This window comes from Echinops telfairi, unplaced genomic scaffold (genome assembly GCF_000313985.2).
Source record: "Echinops telfairi isolate 266 unplaced genomic scaffold, ASM31398v2 ScPeMD7_31;HRSCAF=116, whole genome shotgun sequence".
Lineage (NCBI taxonomy): Eukaryota > Metazoa > Chordata > Mammalia > Afrosoricida > Tenrecidae > Echinops > Echinops telfairi.
In genome coordinates, this window is record NW_022103928.1 from 57,054,030 (window position 1) to 57,071,112 (window position 17,083).

The 17,083-nt window shown below is 49.3% G+C and overlaps 1 protein-coding gene across 3 annotated transcripts in view; it reads right to left on the reverse strand.

The window, feature by feature from the left end:
- JCAD (junctional cadherin 5 associated) overlaps positions 1-17,083 on the reverse strand; it is a 113,214-nt gene that overhangs the window by 33,417 nt on the left and 62,714 nt on the right. For 2 of the 3 annotated variants that reach the window (XM_045289806.1, XM_013004624.2), the window contains exon 2: positions 771-1,071. In XM_045289806.1, coding sequence (XP_045145741.1) covers positions 771-1,012 — 242 coding nt within the window. In that variant the 5' untranslated portion in view covers positions 1,013-1,071. Of the gene's footprint in view, positions 1-770; positions 1,072-3,278; positions 3,367-17,083 lie in introns of those variants that run through there. The other variant, XM_045289805.1, reaches the window with a different exon arrangement.

A 17,083-nucleotide genomic window follows, 5' to 3' on the forward strand; every position in this document is an offset into this window, starting at 1 on the left:
GGAAACCTCCACAGAGGCAGCTGCATTCAGATGGGATCCCCACATCGGGACCAGGTGTGTCCAAGTGAAAGATGGGTTGGAAGCCAAAGGAAGCGAGCGTGTGGCTCTATTAAAAGAAAGGTTTAGTGCTTCACTGATAGAGGGGAGGCCATCAGGAATGTGTTCTTTTCAATGCCCTGTTACCTACAAAACATAAAAACACATTCAGAAAAAAAAAAAGACAAGTGCACTACAGATGTGGGCATGTGTCTCCCGAGAAGGAGCGGAGCCAGGGTTTCCAAGTGACACCTAACCGAGGCCACACGAAGGGACGCTGTCAGAATAAAGTAGACGGCTGAAAGCCACAGCGCCGAGCGCCACAGGATGAAACCCGCTCTGTAACCTTTCAAAGCATGGCCCCATCCCCACCATCGCGGGCACTTTGTCTCAGTCATTTTGCGGGGACTGCTGGGTTCCATCCGTCTCATGGAAGGACCCCTCGTTTTGACATAGCCTCTACTTTACCACGCATGCTACCTCTGTTCCTCACGACTGACCCTCAACCACAGTTTACTGGAGGCCAGCTGAGGGCCAGGCTGTCAGTGTTAAGTGCTGTTGCTGGAACATGCAAACACGGGGTGGATGGTGGGTAGGGGGTGGGCGTGTTAAAAAAATTAAAAAACTCCTGGCTCCTTCACAGGCCCCAGCCACACAGACGGTGCAGAAGGGGGCACCCTCACTGCCCTGGAGCCCCAATCGAAAGGACACCAAGGGCGACCCTGGGGACTTACCCCACATCCGAAGCTCGCTGGGGAGGCCTGGGGCTCCTCGGGGCACCACCGCCTCTGCCCGGGGCGCTCTTCCTGGGTGCGGAGGCTGTGGGGTCCTTCTCGTAGCCGTTCAACAGGCCGTGGCCAGCTCGGTGGCGTGTCCCTGCGGGCCGGTGGCCCTCGTGGTTCTGCTCCCGTGGTGGCACGAGGCTCCGCGACAGTGTGTACCCGTGAGAGATCAGGAGGTCTTCTACACTGTACATGATGCCCCGGGTCCCTCAGAGCTCAACGGCGGGCGGCACCGTGGTGGTCGGTTCCATCACTGCGCGGGGGAGAGACAGAGCTGTGTCAAGGGCGGTCTGACACCCCTTCTCCCCGGAACCGCCCCCCATGCTGCCCCGTGGACGCCCCCGGCAAGCCCCTGTACGGGGACCACGGCGCAGGGACACAGCACGGGGGACCCACTGAGGAAGAGGAGGCGTGGATCCCCCAACCAGAGGCGGACGGCACTCGACCCCCTCAGGGGGAGGGCGGTGGGTGGGCACCACCCGGGTAGGCGCCACCCTGGCTGCCCAGGAGGTGGCCACAGCGTCGCTGAGGACTTGTCTCTCCGACAGGAGTTCGGAACAGAGCTGGGGCCGCGAGATGCAGATCAACAGTGCCCCCCTACCACCGCACCCTTGCCCTCCTCTGAAAACAACGGGCAAGCGGAGCGAGGGCGAAATCCACACAGCCTCCCGCGCCATTGGCCACTTTTCCGAAAGGAGTGAATGCCCGGCATCCAGCTCCGACCTAACTGCACCTCCTGCCATCACGCGGCAGAGGCCAGAGCGCCATCCTCGATCTGCAAAGGGACCGCGCACTGCTTCAGAGGGGACCCTTGGCAAAGGCGGTGAACTCGCTTCTGGACACGGAGCTCAGGACTTCGGCTCCCAACGGGAAACTAAGCAGCACGCATGCTGGGCGAACACACCAGCCCAGCGCAGGATCCAGAGGTCGCCCCCTTCCACGTGGAGCTTTAAGGAGTCGGATTTCACCCCCCAGCTGGGTCCAGGGGAGACGCTTGGCTTGACATCTAAGTCAAGATCTTCCACTCCCCCAAAACCCGCCATGGTGCATGGCTTCCACAGCGGCCACTTCCTGGCAGTGGGACCAACCCTCCAACGGGGAAGAGCGAGAATGGATGGAAGGAGTGCAGAGCCCATGTAAGAGAGAGTTGGGGTCGCAGGTTTATCTGCATGCAGAGACGATCAGATTTCCTAAGTCGTCCCTTTGTTGATAGGCTGGGCCCTGACTCGGGTGAGCTGACATGGCTGTCTGGCAGCTCTGACCTGGGCAAGAGGCTCTCCTAAGAGAACTCCAGCCCGGTCAGGCCAATGGATGGAAGGAAACAGGGCTGCCACGGGCACCACAAACAATGAACAGGAAATGCCTGCGAGGGGAGAGGAAGATGGACCTATGGGCTTCCTGTCTGGGGCAGGGGGTCTTGCCAGGGTCCATCACGTAGTTCGCTGACTGTGCTACTAGGCTGACTGTGCCAGGTCTTGCCCTCCCTGTTGTCATCATGGAGTGGATCAAACAATGGAAGGAGGTCTACAACCTTCCACTGGGAACTCGAGTTTTATGGAAGGTGACCTGCTCTGGCAGTTACTAAAAACCAAAAGGAAGCTCACTGTCATGGAGCTGACGCCAACTCATAGCCACCCTACGGGACAGGAGGGAACTGCCTTGTGCTGTTTCTGAGACTGTCACTCCTTACGGGAGTCCAAAGCCCCATCTTTTTCCTGAGCTGGTTTTGATCTGCTGACCTTGCCGTTAGCAGACCAATGGGTATAACCACTCTACCACCAGGGCTCTGGCACTTACTGCAGTGATGAGAAAATCCCCACAGAATCTGCGCCATTTCTGACACGCTCCTGCGATGTCTTTTACAGAGTTGTCTGGGTTGAGTCAGAGATGGAAGTACCAGGAGAGACCAGTTCTTGGAAAAGAACATCGTGCTTGGTAAAGGAGCGGGGCAACAACAAAAGAGGAAGGCCCTCGACAAGATCAATGGACACTGCGGCTGCAGCCATGTGCACAGATTCATCTTATCGCTGTGAGGCAGAACCGGCATTACAAGAAGTGGCCTGGTGAACCAAATGAAGCCAAACCCATCTTTCAAAAATGATCTCAATTCATAAAAGGTCAAAGGTGTTTTGAAGGTTGGAAATGCCTCACTTGTTTGCATCTCTCACAGGCCCGTGGGAAACAAGCGTACAAAGGTCAAGGGCTTCAGTTCACAGTGCTCTGAGCTGGTCAGGGGGGCGAGGGCCCCCGTGGCTGTTCCCTAGCCACCACTCAGAGTTACAGCAGGCCTCTGCCCTGGGCTTCCATGCTTCCGTCACCTCTGCCCTGTCTCCATGCCCATAGATTTCTGTGCTGCCCCATACTGTACTAATCCCCACCGTGTTCAGCTTGTTTCCCCGCACCCTCTTCTACTTAAGAGGGATGAATGGGGCTGCCTCCGTCCAGCGTCCCATCACTGACCTGTCAGGAAGGGAGGCGGAGACGCCGAGAAGACTCCAGGGTTCCAGTTATTGCTTGGACTGGAAGCATGGCCTTTCCAAAGTCTCTTTCCCAGGTTGGATAGGAAGCTTAGGCGGCAGTGAGTATTTGTTACTCCTGTAAAAAGTTACAGTCTTTGAAACTCAGTGGGGCAGTTTGGCCCTGTCCTATATAGTCAGTATGGTCCTATAGGGTCACTATGCCTTGGCATCAACTCCATGGTAGTGAGTGTGTGGACTTCAGAAAAGGAGGGTGGAGACAGCTGTGCCACTTACAGGATGGAATCGGTGTCACTGGATTGAACACAGAGAAGTGGTCCAATGGGTGTATGGGCTGCTGTGTATGTTTTTAACAACAAGATAAAGTGTGAATACATTATCTGAGGAAATAAAGTTCCTTCCTAACCTGAGATACCAGCCATATGAATCTATAGCGTTGAACGTTATCACCCAATCGTTGCCCATTCATGCGCACAATTGACAAAATGAGAGTCAGTGTGGCTGCTGGTTTAGCATTAGACGTCACGAAAACAGGTTGTTTGCATAAACCACAGCGCGCAGTACTGGGAGGGATTGTGGGTTCTAGTCCCTCTTGTAGCTACAGTCCCCGGATGTAACAGGTCATTTATCTCACCAAGCCTCTGTTTTCTGGTTTGCCAAGTGGAGTGTCACCACCTTCCCATCATACAAGACGATCTTGGGGACCCACAAGGATACGCAGAAATGCAAACCACCCTGCAAATATAAAACGATGGACTTGTTCTGCTGCAATAGTTCTAGTTGGTCTTTGACTGCCTCCTTGGTTCATGGGAAGATGTCATATCGGTACCCATATTTCCCCTGTCCTTGAGGCCATTTGCTAACTCCTTCTGTATCATGCAATGTTATTTTCAATCGCCAAGACCATTCAGGCACTCTGCCTATATCGCCCACATACCTAATCTTTGCAGCATGGGCACTCCAACCCCCCTCCCCAAATACATCACAGAACAACAAGCATTATTTCATATAGTCCAGCACGTTAAAACCATAGTCTGAATGTCCATGGAAGGGGCTCAGGTGGAGCAGTGCTTAAGCACTGGGCTGCCATCTGCGAGGTCGCAGTTCAAGACCACCAGCCACTTGAAGGGGGTAAAGCCAAGTCTTCCTACTCCTGTACAAAGCTGCAGTCTTTGAAACTCACTGGGGCAGTTCGGCCCCAACCTAGACCGTCACTATGGTCCTATAGGGTCACTATGATTGGCATCGACTCACTGGCAGTGAGTTTGTTTGTTTGTTTTTGGAATGGGCCCAGGCACTGGGACACATCTGTATCCTGGAGGAGTTTGCCTAGTGGAGAGGAAACCTGGGAAACAGCCCATGCAGGCAGCCTATGAGGGTGAGTGGCGAGGAGCAGGCCCCTGCCTGCGGAATCAGAGGAAGGTGATGGGGACAAGAGCAGGATGGTGGGAAAGGGACCCAGGAGGTTTCTAGAAGATTCCAGCTAAGTAAATAGAATGAAATCCTCCGTCTCAAGGCTTCTGGCTTGTCCATTCAGGGAGTTCTGGTAGTTAAGCTTGGTTCTGTTTTTTCTGTTTTGATAGCATCCCACGGTCGGTGTGTACATACACATCCATCAAAGCTTCATAGGACAAAAGAGTTACCTTCACAGCCTGAAATGCAGGGTAACATCTCCTACTCTATTTCAGGTTTTGAAGAGGATAGCTATCACCCACTAAATGAGTTCCCTTCTCCACCAGTGAGTCACGGATGGAGAAGTCATTCCTGCCCCGGTCAGGAGGCTGAGCTCGAAGCCCTCTGAGATTTCACCAGATTCAAAGATCCTGTCAGTCCATGAGACAGCCCTTTGTCCATCAAATTCAAGGCTCTTTTCTCAAGAGCAGATGTGGCTATCCTAGCGTATCAAAATTGGACTTTCCAAGCAGTCGCTCAGGGTCTAATGGCAGCTCCTTTGAGAGTTCAGAGAGCAAAGAATGAAATGGCACACGTCTTCTTTCCTCAGTTGACCTCTCACCTCCTAGGGCTTTGATACCACGTCACCAAGTACCCGAAAAACCCAGCATTGTTGGTGTCAAACCCGAAGTCCCCTGAGATCCGCCAGTCTGCAATACTGGGACTTCCAAACTCTCCTCCTTGAGAAAGCCAGGGGGCAGCCTTTCTTTTCTTCCCTGCGATCTTTTCTGTTTTCTTGCTATTGCCTAACCCGTGTATCAGTAGGGTAAGTCCACCATTAAAAACAACAACAGTACGATGTGCACCACCACAACGCTGCTACCCTCCTAAAAGAGCCATCCATGTCCTTCTAGGCCTATCTCTCTGGGTTGTTGTTAGCAGCTCTGAGCTGAGTCCCAACCACTCCTACCCCCCACCCCACAGCTAATGGCAATCCACAACTAACAAGATGGAACTGCTGTGATTCGTAGGGTGTTTAGTAGCTGCAATTAAAAAAAAAATTGCCAGGCCTCTCTGCCTAGTCTGCCTTGGTCGGGAAGTTCTGCTGACACCCGTTGAGCACCATAGCAGTAAGAAAGCATCCACTGGCAGGTGGGTGGTGGCCACCTATGTTGGTTGGAATGAACCCAGGTCTCCTGCTTGAAAGGCAAGTATTGTACCACTGAGCTGCCAAGTATATCAAGTTGTTTCTTCTCAAAAAAGGTGGAAGCTACACTAAGTCTCCAACCCAGGGGACGGGGCAAGAAGAGATGAGGGGAGGTAGCTGCCATGCCACATGATCAAGGTGAGAAGAAGCAAGGACCTTCCCTGCAGTCAACGTGGAGAGAAAACCTCCCCCCGGAGCTGGTGCCCTGGAGTTCAGGCTTCTTACACTGTAAGGAAGAGACCTTTCCGTTTGCCAAAACCATCCACTTGTGATATGGTCACCAGCAAGGCACCTGGCAACTAAGAGAGGGATCTTGTTCTGTTTAACTGTTTCCCTAAGTGGATGCTACTGCCCTCTGGGGAGCGCGGAAACCATCCAGCAAAAACCCACTCGCACTGCCAGTGTCGATTCTGACTCACGCAGTTCTCTCAGGCGGAGTAGAACTCCCCACAGGTCTCTGAGACTGCAACTCTTCAAGGGGATAGAAAGCCTTGCCTTTCTCCCTAGGAGGGGCTGGTGGCTTTGAACTATTGACCTTGCAGGTAGCAGCCCACTGTGTAACCACTGTGCCACCACGGCTCCTTTGGAACCATCCAGGGGCTGGGGCTGGAGAAGTAGTCACCTACCCTTTATCCTGGATTATGGCCTATGGTTTTTAAAAAAAAAAGTCTTAATCGACAGGCAACGCTGTGTCTTTTGTTTTTTGTTTTTGTCTTTAAAAAGGGCAGTAGGCCAGAGAAGTTTGGGAACCTATAAACCAGGCAGAAGTCAGGGCTAGACCCGGCCAGCATCCCCACCCGGCAAACAACCCTCTTTCTCATCTGCCTTCAACCATGTTCTGTTGGTTCGGTTCCCTGGTTCGGTTTTACCCATTGGGGTTGTGCCAAAGAAGCCATTGATGAAAACAAACTTGGTAGGACAGGAGACAGGAAAAAGAAAAGTTGGAGTGAGAACAATTCTCATTTTCTAGAAGAAAGGTGTTTGTGATGCGCTCACACAAGAGTCACCGGGGAAGAACAGTTGCGGGAGTTGGGGACTTGGGAGGGCTAGCCCAGCTTCTGTCATCACAATGCATGGGAAGGGACTTCAGAAAGTTCGTGGAGAAATTCCATTATCACTCAACTCCATTCGTCCTTGGACTCTTTGAAGCCTCCTGGTCCTGGCAACAAAGCCCAGGGACACTGAGCCAGGCGGGAAGAAGGGCTCAGCCTCATGGCTCCAGCTCACGTCTAACGGCCTGGCTTCAATGACCCTTTCATGGGATGAGACCAAAAACAGAAATACTTATTAGCATGCAGTCTCTACTTTGGGTGGTTGAAAGGGAGGCGTAGGAATAACAGTGTTGGAAAGCCAAGTTTTTCTAGATGAGGTTCTTTGTTTATTTGAGTCATGCCCTTGCTGGGCTTGTACTATACGATTACCTTTCTGCGCCGGCCTCCCCCACCCCCACCCCCAAAGGAAGCTGATGAGAGCTTGCAACGTGCTCAAAATACCTTTCTTGAAAATGCACAGGTCCCTGTTCACCAAGAATATCTTGTGATTCGTGGTGAACATACCACCATCTTCAAAAAGAAACAAACAGAGCCGAGCCATGTGCACAAGCATTCGGAGTCGTGGCCACCGATGTGGCAGTCATGCACTCCCCAGGAGAAGGATGAGCCTCTCGACTCCTGTAGAGGGCAAATCTCGGACAGCCACGGGGGCAGTTCCACCCTGTCCTATAGACCCGGTTGCCATGAGTCGGAATTGGCTCAGCGGCAGTGAGCCTGGGAGTTTGGGGCTCTATGCACAACCACAAGGACATGCTTGCCCCATCTGCTTCAGGAGAGAAGTACAAGTGCGAGATCAGAACAGCAGCCATCTATCGGGCATCTGAAATATGCCAGAGACTGCGAGTTGTTGCTTGACATGCTTGATGTGTACCTCTGCCAATGCGCTGACGCAGCTAGGCTTGGGCCCACTGTCCAGGTAGATGACGAGCCTGAGGCCGAGCGGCCGAGCTGCGGGACAGAGCTTGTAAGCGGCAGGTCTGCTGCGTACAGGTTGAGCCCCATCGGCCTACTTCACAGCTCGTGCTATTATGTTAGGCTTGCTCATCTATATTTCCTTCCTTAATGGCAACACAGACGTTTTCCAAATCATTCACAAATGTAAGAAAAGCATGAAACGGGGCGGCAGTAAAAGGAGAAGCCTACATATGAAAGGAAAAGAGTCCTTTGTTTTCCTAGATTAAATGGTTCTTCTAGATGACCGTTCTCTCTCTCTCTCTCTCTCTCTCTCTCTCTCTCACACACACACACACACACACACACACACACACACACTCAAATGAAGCATCCATGCTTTTGCATGTGTGTGTGACACCAACCATAAGGGAGCACTGGTCTCATCTTTTCTCACAGAATGGTTAGTGGGTTTGAACCATTAACCTTGCAATTAGCAGGTCAGTGCATAACCCATTACATGGTGAGGGCTCCGCTGACTGTAATGTCTTTATTGCAATGCTCCTAGCGGGAGTATTGGACAGGGTAGAGCTGGCCCTGTGGGTTTCTGAGACTGTAACTCTTGACGGGAGTGGACAGCCTCATCTTGCTACCATAGACCGGCTGGTGGTTTTGAACTGGTGACTTTATGGTTATGATCAGCAGCCCAACGCATAACCACTGTGCTGCCCAGGCGCCTCAATTGCAACATTAGTATTGTTTTCTCATTTGGACTTTGAGTAGACAAGGGCCAGGAACAAAAGGGTTTGAAGGGAAGACAAGTCCTTCAAAGTCCATACATTGTATTAAATTGAGCAGGCTGCAGAGGGAGTGAGTGGCGAGGGACGGTGCAATAATGAGAGCAGTTGTGAGGGAAGAATAGCAATGGATTTTAGCCTGGGTGAATGGAAAAATGGCTATTTCACAGAGAGAAATAGATCTGAAATAATGATTGGTTAGAACAGACAATAGGTAATTTAATTTTGATTCAGCCAACCTTCTCTGACAACAGTTCCTTTTCCCAAAAGTACTGCCAAATGGGTTTTTAGTAAAGATAAACTATTTGTCCCTTCCGAAGAGCCTGAGCGGTATCACTTAGAGTCATTTACCGTGAGGCAGATTTCTGCGTGCTTTCAGCAGTGGAGGCATCATTGATACGCAAATGAAAAGGAGCATCGATGCAGGAAGTCCCAGATAGTTGAGGAACACGACAAGCATGTCCACCCACCTCCCGGCAGGGATGAATTGCTTTTTCTCCACATCTACCAGGGTTTCGCGATATCTGGAAGAAGACTGTGCCTATGAAATCTTGCGTCAGCCGAAAGCACGTGAAGAAGAATTTACCACTAGTTTATGAGGATAAGTGTTGTTACCAGACCCACCATACACACACACACACACACACACACACAACCCCTATCATGTCATATCAAGTTAACACATCACACAAAAATTCACTACCAGCCTGTCGCTTCTGACTCTGTGAGCGTGCAGGACAGGACAGAACTGCCCCTGAGCATTTTGGAGATTATAACCCTATAATAAGGTGGCCAGATTTTAACATGGGTAAAGCGGGACACCATTGATAAAACTCATATCCTGGCGAAACAGCCACATGGCAGCCAAAAACCGTGTACCCTAGCTTGTCGTCGTGCATTCTTTCCAAAAATCGGGACTTTTTAAAAACTCCACGGGACGCGGGGAAAAATTGTTAAAAATCGGGACTGTCCAGCCAAAAGCGGGACGTCTGGTCACCTTACTACAGGAGTAGAAACTCTCATCTTTCTCTCATGGAGCGTCTGGTGGTTTCGACCCATAGACCTTGCGGTTGGCAGCTCAAAGGATGACCCACCGCACCACCAGGGTGCCCCTAAATAACACACGGGACCTAAAATAACACTAGCACACACAACTGATGCACAAATGTGCTTGATACAATGGATGTATGGGTGGTTCTAAGAGCCCCAATAAAATGATCTGTTAAAACAAAAAATTAAATTAAAAACAAAACAAAACACTAGCACAGTGTTCACAGACACAGTCCAAGGCTAGGGTGCCGGCATGCTCCTCCTGGGGAAGGGGCTTGGAGATTCACTCTCCCTGCTCGCGGTCCACGCTGCCTCTTTTAAAGAGGAGCTCACGAACGTGAACATCCACGAAGTTCTTTTGTTGAACGAACACAAATACAAGCCGTGCCTCGGAGCTGGTGTCGTTCAGAAGTCGCGCGCATGGATCTGGAGTCCCCGTGCACATGAACGTTCTATGTTTGCACTGTGTTCCTCTCGCAAAGGAGCCCTGGTGGCGCTGAGGGCTAGGTGTTGGCCTAACTGCAAGCTTGGCGATCCAAACCCATCCGCGGCTCCACGGGGAGAAAGATAGGGCAGTCGGATCCCATAAACATTTACAGAGTGGGAGACCCCACAGCAGAGTCCAAGATAAATCAGAACCGACTCAAAAGCTGGTAGTCTCGTAAGCGTGCCACTGTAATACGAAAAGATATGACAGGTGAGAATCACCTGTGTGCGGCACAAGGCGGCAGGTGAGCACACGCTTTTGGAAAGTCAGCGTCCATTGACTCGCTCGATGCAGGGTTGCCACAAACCGGCGATTTGCAAGAGGCACAGTGTCTCCACCAAGCGCTTAAAACCAGGGTCGCCTGCGCTGATGTGGGTGTTCTGGCACAGACGTAACTTTCAAATGGCACGGAGACCTGTATCTGTCGGCTTGCTTTGGGCCTGAGGTCCTGCCTCAGAGAAGAGGAGAGAAGCCCTCTGGCCCTCGGTCTTCTCCGGAAAGAGGACAACGAGCAGTCAACTAGGGGCTCTTCAGAGTTCTCTTGGGCCGAGAAGTCTGCCCACTCTCTCAGGCAGGTTTGCCTGCGGGACACACGAGAGACCTTTCTTTCTAAGGCCGCCGGCGGCCCTGGGAAGTGGATCGCTTGGGACCATGAAACAGAAAGCTCAAGAGGTCACAGGAAGGCAGACCCACAGGGGGTGGGGGTGGGGGTGGGTGGGAGGGTAAGGGGGGGACACTCACTGAGGAACAGGAGATTGGAGAGGGCAAGGAAGTTAGGTCGGGGAAAATCAGTGTTGAACACGTCTTCCAGCGCAAATTGATCAAGATGTGTTTCCTACTGAGCTCACAGAGAGTGAAAAGAGCCAAAAAGAGGCCTGCACAGGGTCCCCGCCCCGCCCCCCCCCACCTCCCCACCTCTGATGGGTGTTCCAGGCTAAGTGGTGTTATTTCAATTATGGATCGTCTGACAGTCACCGGTGCTTGCCTGGGACCAGCAAGTGAATGTAATTGGGCAAGTGTCATTTCCTCTTCCCTTCCCATGCATGAAAATATGTCTTTATTCTGATAGTCAGAGTTGTAGGGGTACTCAAGGTAATACAGCAAAACAAAATACTAATAAGCTCATTAAATCAGCTAGCACATGCCAGCCTTTTACAAAGTTGTCCAGGACATGAAGTGAAAATGAAGAGAGATAGCTACCCAATTAAAAAATTGAACAACAAAAAAATTCACCCTCACCTATAACCCCCCTCCCAAACGTAAATGAAACCCAAACCCCGTGACTGACTTATCACAGGGTTAGAGCTGCCAGGAAGCACTGCTTGCTCTGATGAGCACTGGTGAGCTCCCCTCTTGGTGGGTGTAGGGAGGGTGGGGATATGTAAATGGATTTCCTTTGAGGAAACAATTTCCTTTCTTTAAAATTATGAAGTACTTTATCGTGTGAAACCTTATGAATGAGTAATTCCCACTTTCTTGGTGTCCATGCTAACAAAATAATCAGACGCACACAAAATGTTACAGAGAGGCCCTTATCCAAGTTTGATTTATAATCATTGAAAAAAATGGACCCATTTAAGGGATGATTTTAAAGTTCTGGTATATCTGTAGGATAGATCATACGTATTGCACACCAAAACTCAACCCAAGCTCACTGTCACCAAGTCGATGTGGGCTCACAGTGACCCTACTGGGCAGGACGAACTGTCTCTGAAGGTTTCCGACACATAAATCCTTTATGGGAGACTTGCATCCCTGTCTTTCTCCTGAGGAGCGGCTGGCAGTTTTGAAGTATACATAGCAGTCCAACTCACAACCACAAAGCCACCAGGACTCCTAGCTGGTACACACATATATGCAACGACCAGAGAGTATACACATGTATAAAACTATCGACTGTCTGCAGGGACGAGAAAATGTTCATGATACCATAATGAACGATCGAGAGAGGATGAGAAAAAGCGACCTAGTTTCCATGCGATCTGAATCTCATTCATACACAAGAGAAACGCATCGAAGCCGAGGACACTAAGAGGAATCATGGCATAGTATCAGCAGTGTTCTTGGACTATGGCTTCTCATGCATGGGGCTACTAACCACAAGGTGAGCAGTTCAAAGCCACTGGCCACTCCACAGGAGACAGATGAGGCTTTCTACTCCTGTCCGAAGTTATAGTCCCAGGAGCTCACAGGGGCAGTTCGACCCTGTCCTATAGGGTCAGTCGCCATGATTCAGAAATGACTCAGTGGCAGGGAGTGATTTGATGGTGCTCTGATGGTCAAAATGGTCAGTTGTGACAGCTCCAGATGTCTCAATCCCATATTATTTTATCATGGGGGCAGGAATTAAAAAGAAAGAGTTGCTTAGGTGGGATGAAGAAAACATATCTTTGAAAATATATTACATGTTTGGAAGAATCAGTGACAACTGACAAGTGGCACTAAGGAAAATAATAAATAGTTCCTCACCTAAGGCATCTTGTACAGAACGACAATGGCTTATCTGCTACACAGAATCTTAACCAGCTTCTTATAAGCCTAAAATTGACAAAAATCTACAAGATTTTTTTCTTTAAAAAAAAAAATCTACAAGATTTCAAACGGTGTTCGAGAGATCTTGATTAGACATTGTTACTTCTCTGGGGGGAAAAGAAAAAAGCACCCTAAAACTTCTAAGCTGTACTCACTGACATTCCACACTTAAGATGTAATTGGTTCCTCAAATTGTTGGCAGTTCAGTGTAAATATTTCTTCCACTGACAACTTTTTGCTCTAATGTTATGATTAATATTTAACAAAGTACTTTCTTTAAACAGGAGGTAAATAGCCAAGACATAAAATAAACCAGACTGGAGCTTGTTGCTAACTGATACATGGGTTTTTAATGCTCTCTGCAGCTCTCCTTTTTTCATTTTTTATGGTAGACTGTGTATTTTATTATGAGCAGTAGGGCTGTCATCTCCCTTTCCAGGCCTAATAATTGAATAAAGAACTCCACAGTCCCAGCCTAACTTCTGGGACAATACGTTCCCTCAAACTGCTATTACTATATGACACAGTGCGGTGACCAGCTCTGCCCCAGCCCCAGAACGGTTAGAAATCTCATAATAAAGCATAGTTTATCTATGAAATAATCATTTTAATAGGGCTTTCATCACTGCGTCAAATGTCTTTAAATAGACAGAGAGAGAAAGAGAGAAACTTGGGTCCAAGATCAAAAAGATCCTGAATGATCATCTTTGGGGGCTGGGTCAGTGTCCACACAGTGATGCAAAGAGAGTGAGCCAGCAAGGAAACGCCGAATCGTAGGCACTTACTGAGTTTATTTTTTTCATCAACACTCTCTCTCCGAACCCTTTTTGCATTACTCTCACAACCCCGGTGAACATGCAGACACTCCCGCTGTCTCACTCACCTCCACATTCTACATGATACCACCATCGCTCGGGCTTCTTTGCCCCGATTTTAGGAGGTCCTAAGTCCCCCATTAGCATTTCTGAAAAATGAGAAGCCATTTTGAAAAGACTGAAATTGGATAAGGCTTGTTGCTGTTTTAATCTGGGATTCACAATATTTATAATGACTATACAGCGTGTCCCAGGTTAGAATGGTGGCATTACGCATTGAGCTGCTAACCACAGAGTTAGCAGTTGGAACCGGCCAGCCATTCTGTGGGATAAGGAGGGGGCTCTCTGCTCCCAGTCACAGTCTTAATAACCCACAGGGAAAACGGTCCTCTGTCCTCTGGGGCTGCTGTGAGTCAGAATGGACTTGATGCCACTGAAGTTGTGGAGCTTTGTCATCCAATAAGAGCCCTGCTGGTCAGGGAAGCATAGGATTGACTGCTAACCCCAAGGTTGTGGGTTCAAGCCCACCAGCCACTTTGAGAGAGAAAGATGAGGCTGATTGTTCTCATAAGGCAGCGGTTCTTAACCTGTGGGTCGTGACCCCTTTGGGGGTCAAACGACCCTTTCACAGGGGTCACCTGATTCATAACAGTAGCAAAATGACAGTGATGAAGTAGCACCGAAAATAATTTTATGGCTGGCGGGGGTCACCATCTAAGGAACTGTATGAAAGGGTCGCGGCATTAGGAAGGTGGAGAGCCACGACCACACGGACTTAGAGCCTCAGATGCCCTATCCTGGGTCACTGTGAGCCAGAGTCAACTCCATTTTTGTTGTTTGTTATTTGGTTTGTTTTCACTCAAGTTCCACGTATAAAGTTTCCTAATTTCCTGAGATACTCAATTAAACGGACTCCAGCCTTTGGTTTTGTTTCTAAATCTCTTTAGACTGGAACACCCCGTGTCTTTAAAGTTACTTCACAGAGCTTTTACACTGTCATTAATTGTCTAATTACAAAAGTCACACGGAATCCTTCCAAAAGTAGGCAGTGCAATGTTCGAAACTTCAGCAAGAAGTGAAAGTTCCCTGGCTCCCGCTGTATCCAGACACCACCGCCAGCAGCAGCCTGATTTCTGTTTCCCCAAACATATTCTTGCTCCCCCAGCCCGGCTCCTCTTTGAAATATTCTTGCTATTTACACTACTGTCTAAATTCTTTCATTGATAGATAGAAAATAAATCAAGAGAACCAAGCATTAACAGGTAAATGATAAGAGATAACCAATGATCAAATGTCAAGGATATGTGGTGGGCTGATAACACATTCTTGCCCATTTAGTCAGTGGTATTATCTGTAGAAAGTTGTGGGGAAAAAATACAACTAAGGAAAATAAAGGTTAACAACCCTAATTCCCAAGAAGATGAAACTGATGAAAAGATGAACCTAGTATTTCGGGGGTTCCAGTATTTTTTAAGTGGCTTATACTGTTTAAGGGGTATCACTCTATCAAACTATTAGAAGATGGACCTAACCGTCCCTGGACCTTTAGTTTTAGCAAGTGAGGGGCCGGGCCTCAACATTCCTGAATTCCGCATACCCTTGAAACAAAGGACAATAGCAAAGGTTTTAATGAGTGAGATAACCCTTTCCATCCAAAGGGTGAAAAACAACATCTGTTAAAAACCAAAAAAACCCAGGCAAGAATAGGTTCAGCAACAGGGCCGAGAAGGATTGAGATAGTCCTTGCTTATCAAAATAAAAACTACAACAGAACAATTGTTTCACTCCCCACATGCTCCATGTTCTAAACTCTCTCTGGATTAATCAGCCTGGAGTCCGTCCAAGCTCATTACAACAGGGACTCTGGGCTCTTAAGGGACAGTAGTTAGTGTTTATTCTCCTCCCTTGTCCACGGGGCTCTCCCAGCGGAGGGCGCAGAGAACTGGGACAGGCACAGAAGCCCGGGGGTTCCTTGCTGCCAAGTAGCTCTAGGGTTCCATGGCAAAGTTGCATTTTTTAAAAATCAGACTCCCAGTTTGTTGAAATCATGTCTGTTTTATTTTATTTTTTTAACCTGAAAAAGTGGCCCTGGTTTATTTTCCTTGAACACCCCTGATTGTCAATTACATTTGGAAGCTGCTGGACAATATTGTAATCTGTGACTACTCAGATCAGAGATAGATACACGCTGATTAGTTTGTCAAGCCCACCAAGATGTGGCCCCTCGGGGATTTATTTTTCCTGAAGTTTGCTTCCTATCCGCCTCCTCCCCCCCCACCCCCCTACACACACACACACACCCAACCCTCCTAAATCTCTGGGTTCCCACCAAGGGCTTGACCTTCCAGTCTGTGCAGCAAAGGGTGTCTTTTAGCCAGGAAGCCTCCTCGGATTAAAGGCCTCTGTACAACAAATATTTGCTTGCCCACTCCAGCCGGTGAAAAACAGTTTGCTATGCTGCCTGCTGGGAGAGACACTGCAGAAACACCCAAGAACTCCAGGGAGCTTGCTCAGAGGCTGCGGGCTAAGAATTAGGCACTAAAATCAAGGTAAATAATTAAATCCAAACCCACAGAGCATTCTAGAAAACCAAATGAATTTACTGAACTCTACAGTTTCCAGCCCAGGTCTCATGAAATAGAACCGGCGTGTGATCTCGGTAAACGGGTCTCCATCCCTTGCCTGACAGAATGGCTTGAATCCAGTCGTCAAAAATCCGACATCACTTGACAGAAGGCATACTTCTTAAATATTACTTGTAGAGCCTCGGGCCACTCCGTTTGGGCTGTGCAATCAGTCCACAGCCGTGTGTTCTGTCCGAGCATTTCTCAGTGTCCCGGTCTCATTGTCCACTCTCCTCTCAAGATTACCACCCCCCGCCCTTCCAACCCTCACCCTAAATCCCTGGGATGGCTATTCTTTGCAAATCGGAAAAGACTAAAGTCACAAAAGGAAAACAAGACGCTGTAGGCGGAAACATCACTTTAAAGGGCCACAGGCAGAAGCCACCACCAGAATTGTGTAGTCCGTACCGTTCTACCCACCCCTCTCTCCAAAGCATCACCACCCCACCCCCACCCCCAGCCTTGGTGAGCTAGGCGTTGGTACAGCATAGTTGGTAAGGATGGTGAATCTGCCTAAAGGAATTCCCCAAAGTTCTCCTATCGTGGAAAATGGCAAAATGCATGCAAGTTGTGCTGCCGTGAAGTTCTCGCTTTGTTTTTTGTTTGTTTTTCCTTTCTTTCCATAGTAAAATCACAGCTTCTGTTTCTGAACCGCTCCCTTCTATTGCCAGTGAGCAGGGAGACCACGGTCCTTTTAAGTGACAGTGGTCGCCAGGTCATCACGGAAAACCCTGGCATTTCATGATGAAGTGAAGGAGGTGGGGGTGGTGGGGAGGGGAGCAGAGTGGTCCCCTTTAGACCTGGAGCCCACAGACTCCAGATCCAATAAACGAACCGATCAGCGGGATTTACAGCATGCTCAAGCCCCTCTCTGCACCCCCTTTTCCCCCAACACACACACACACACACACACACACACACACACACACACACACACACAC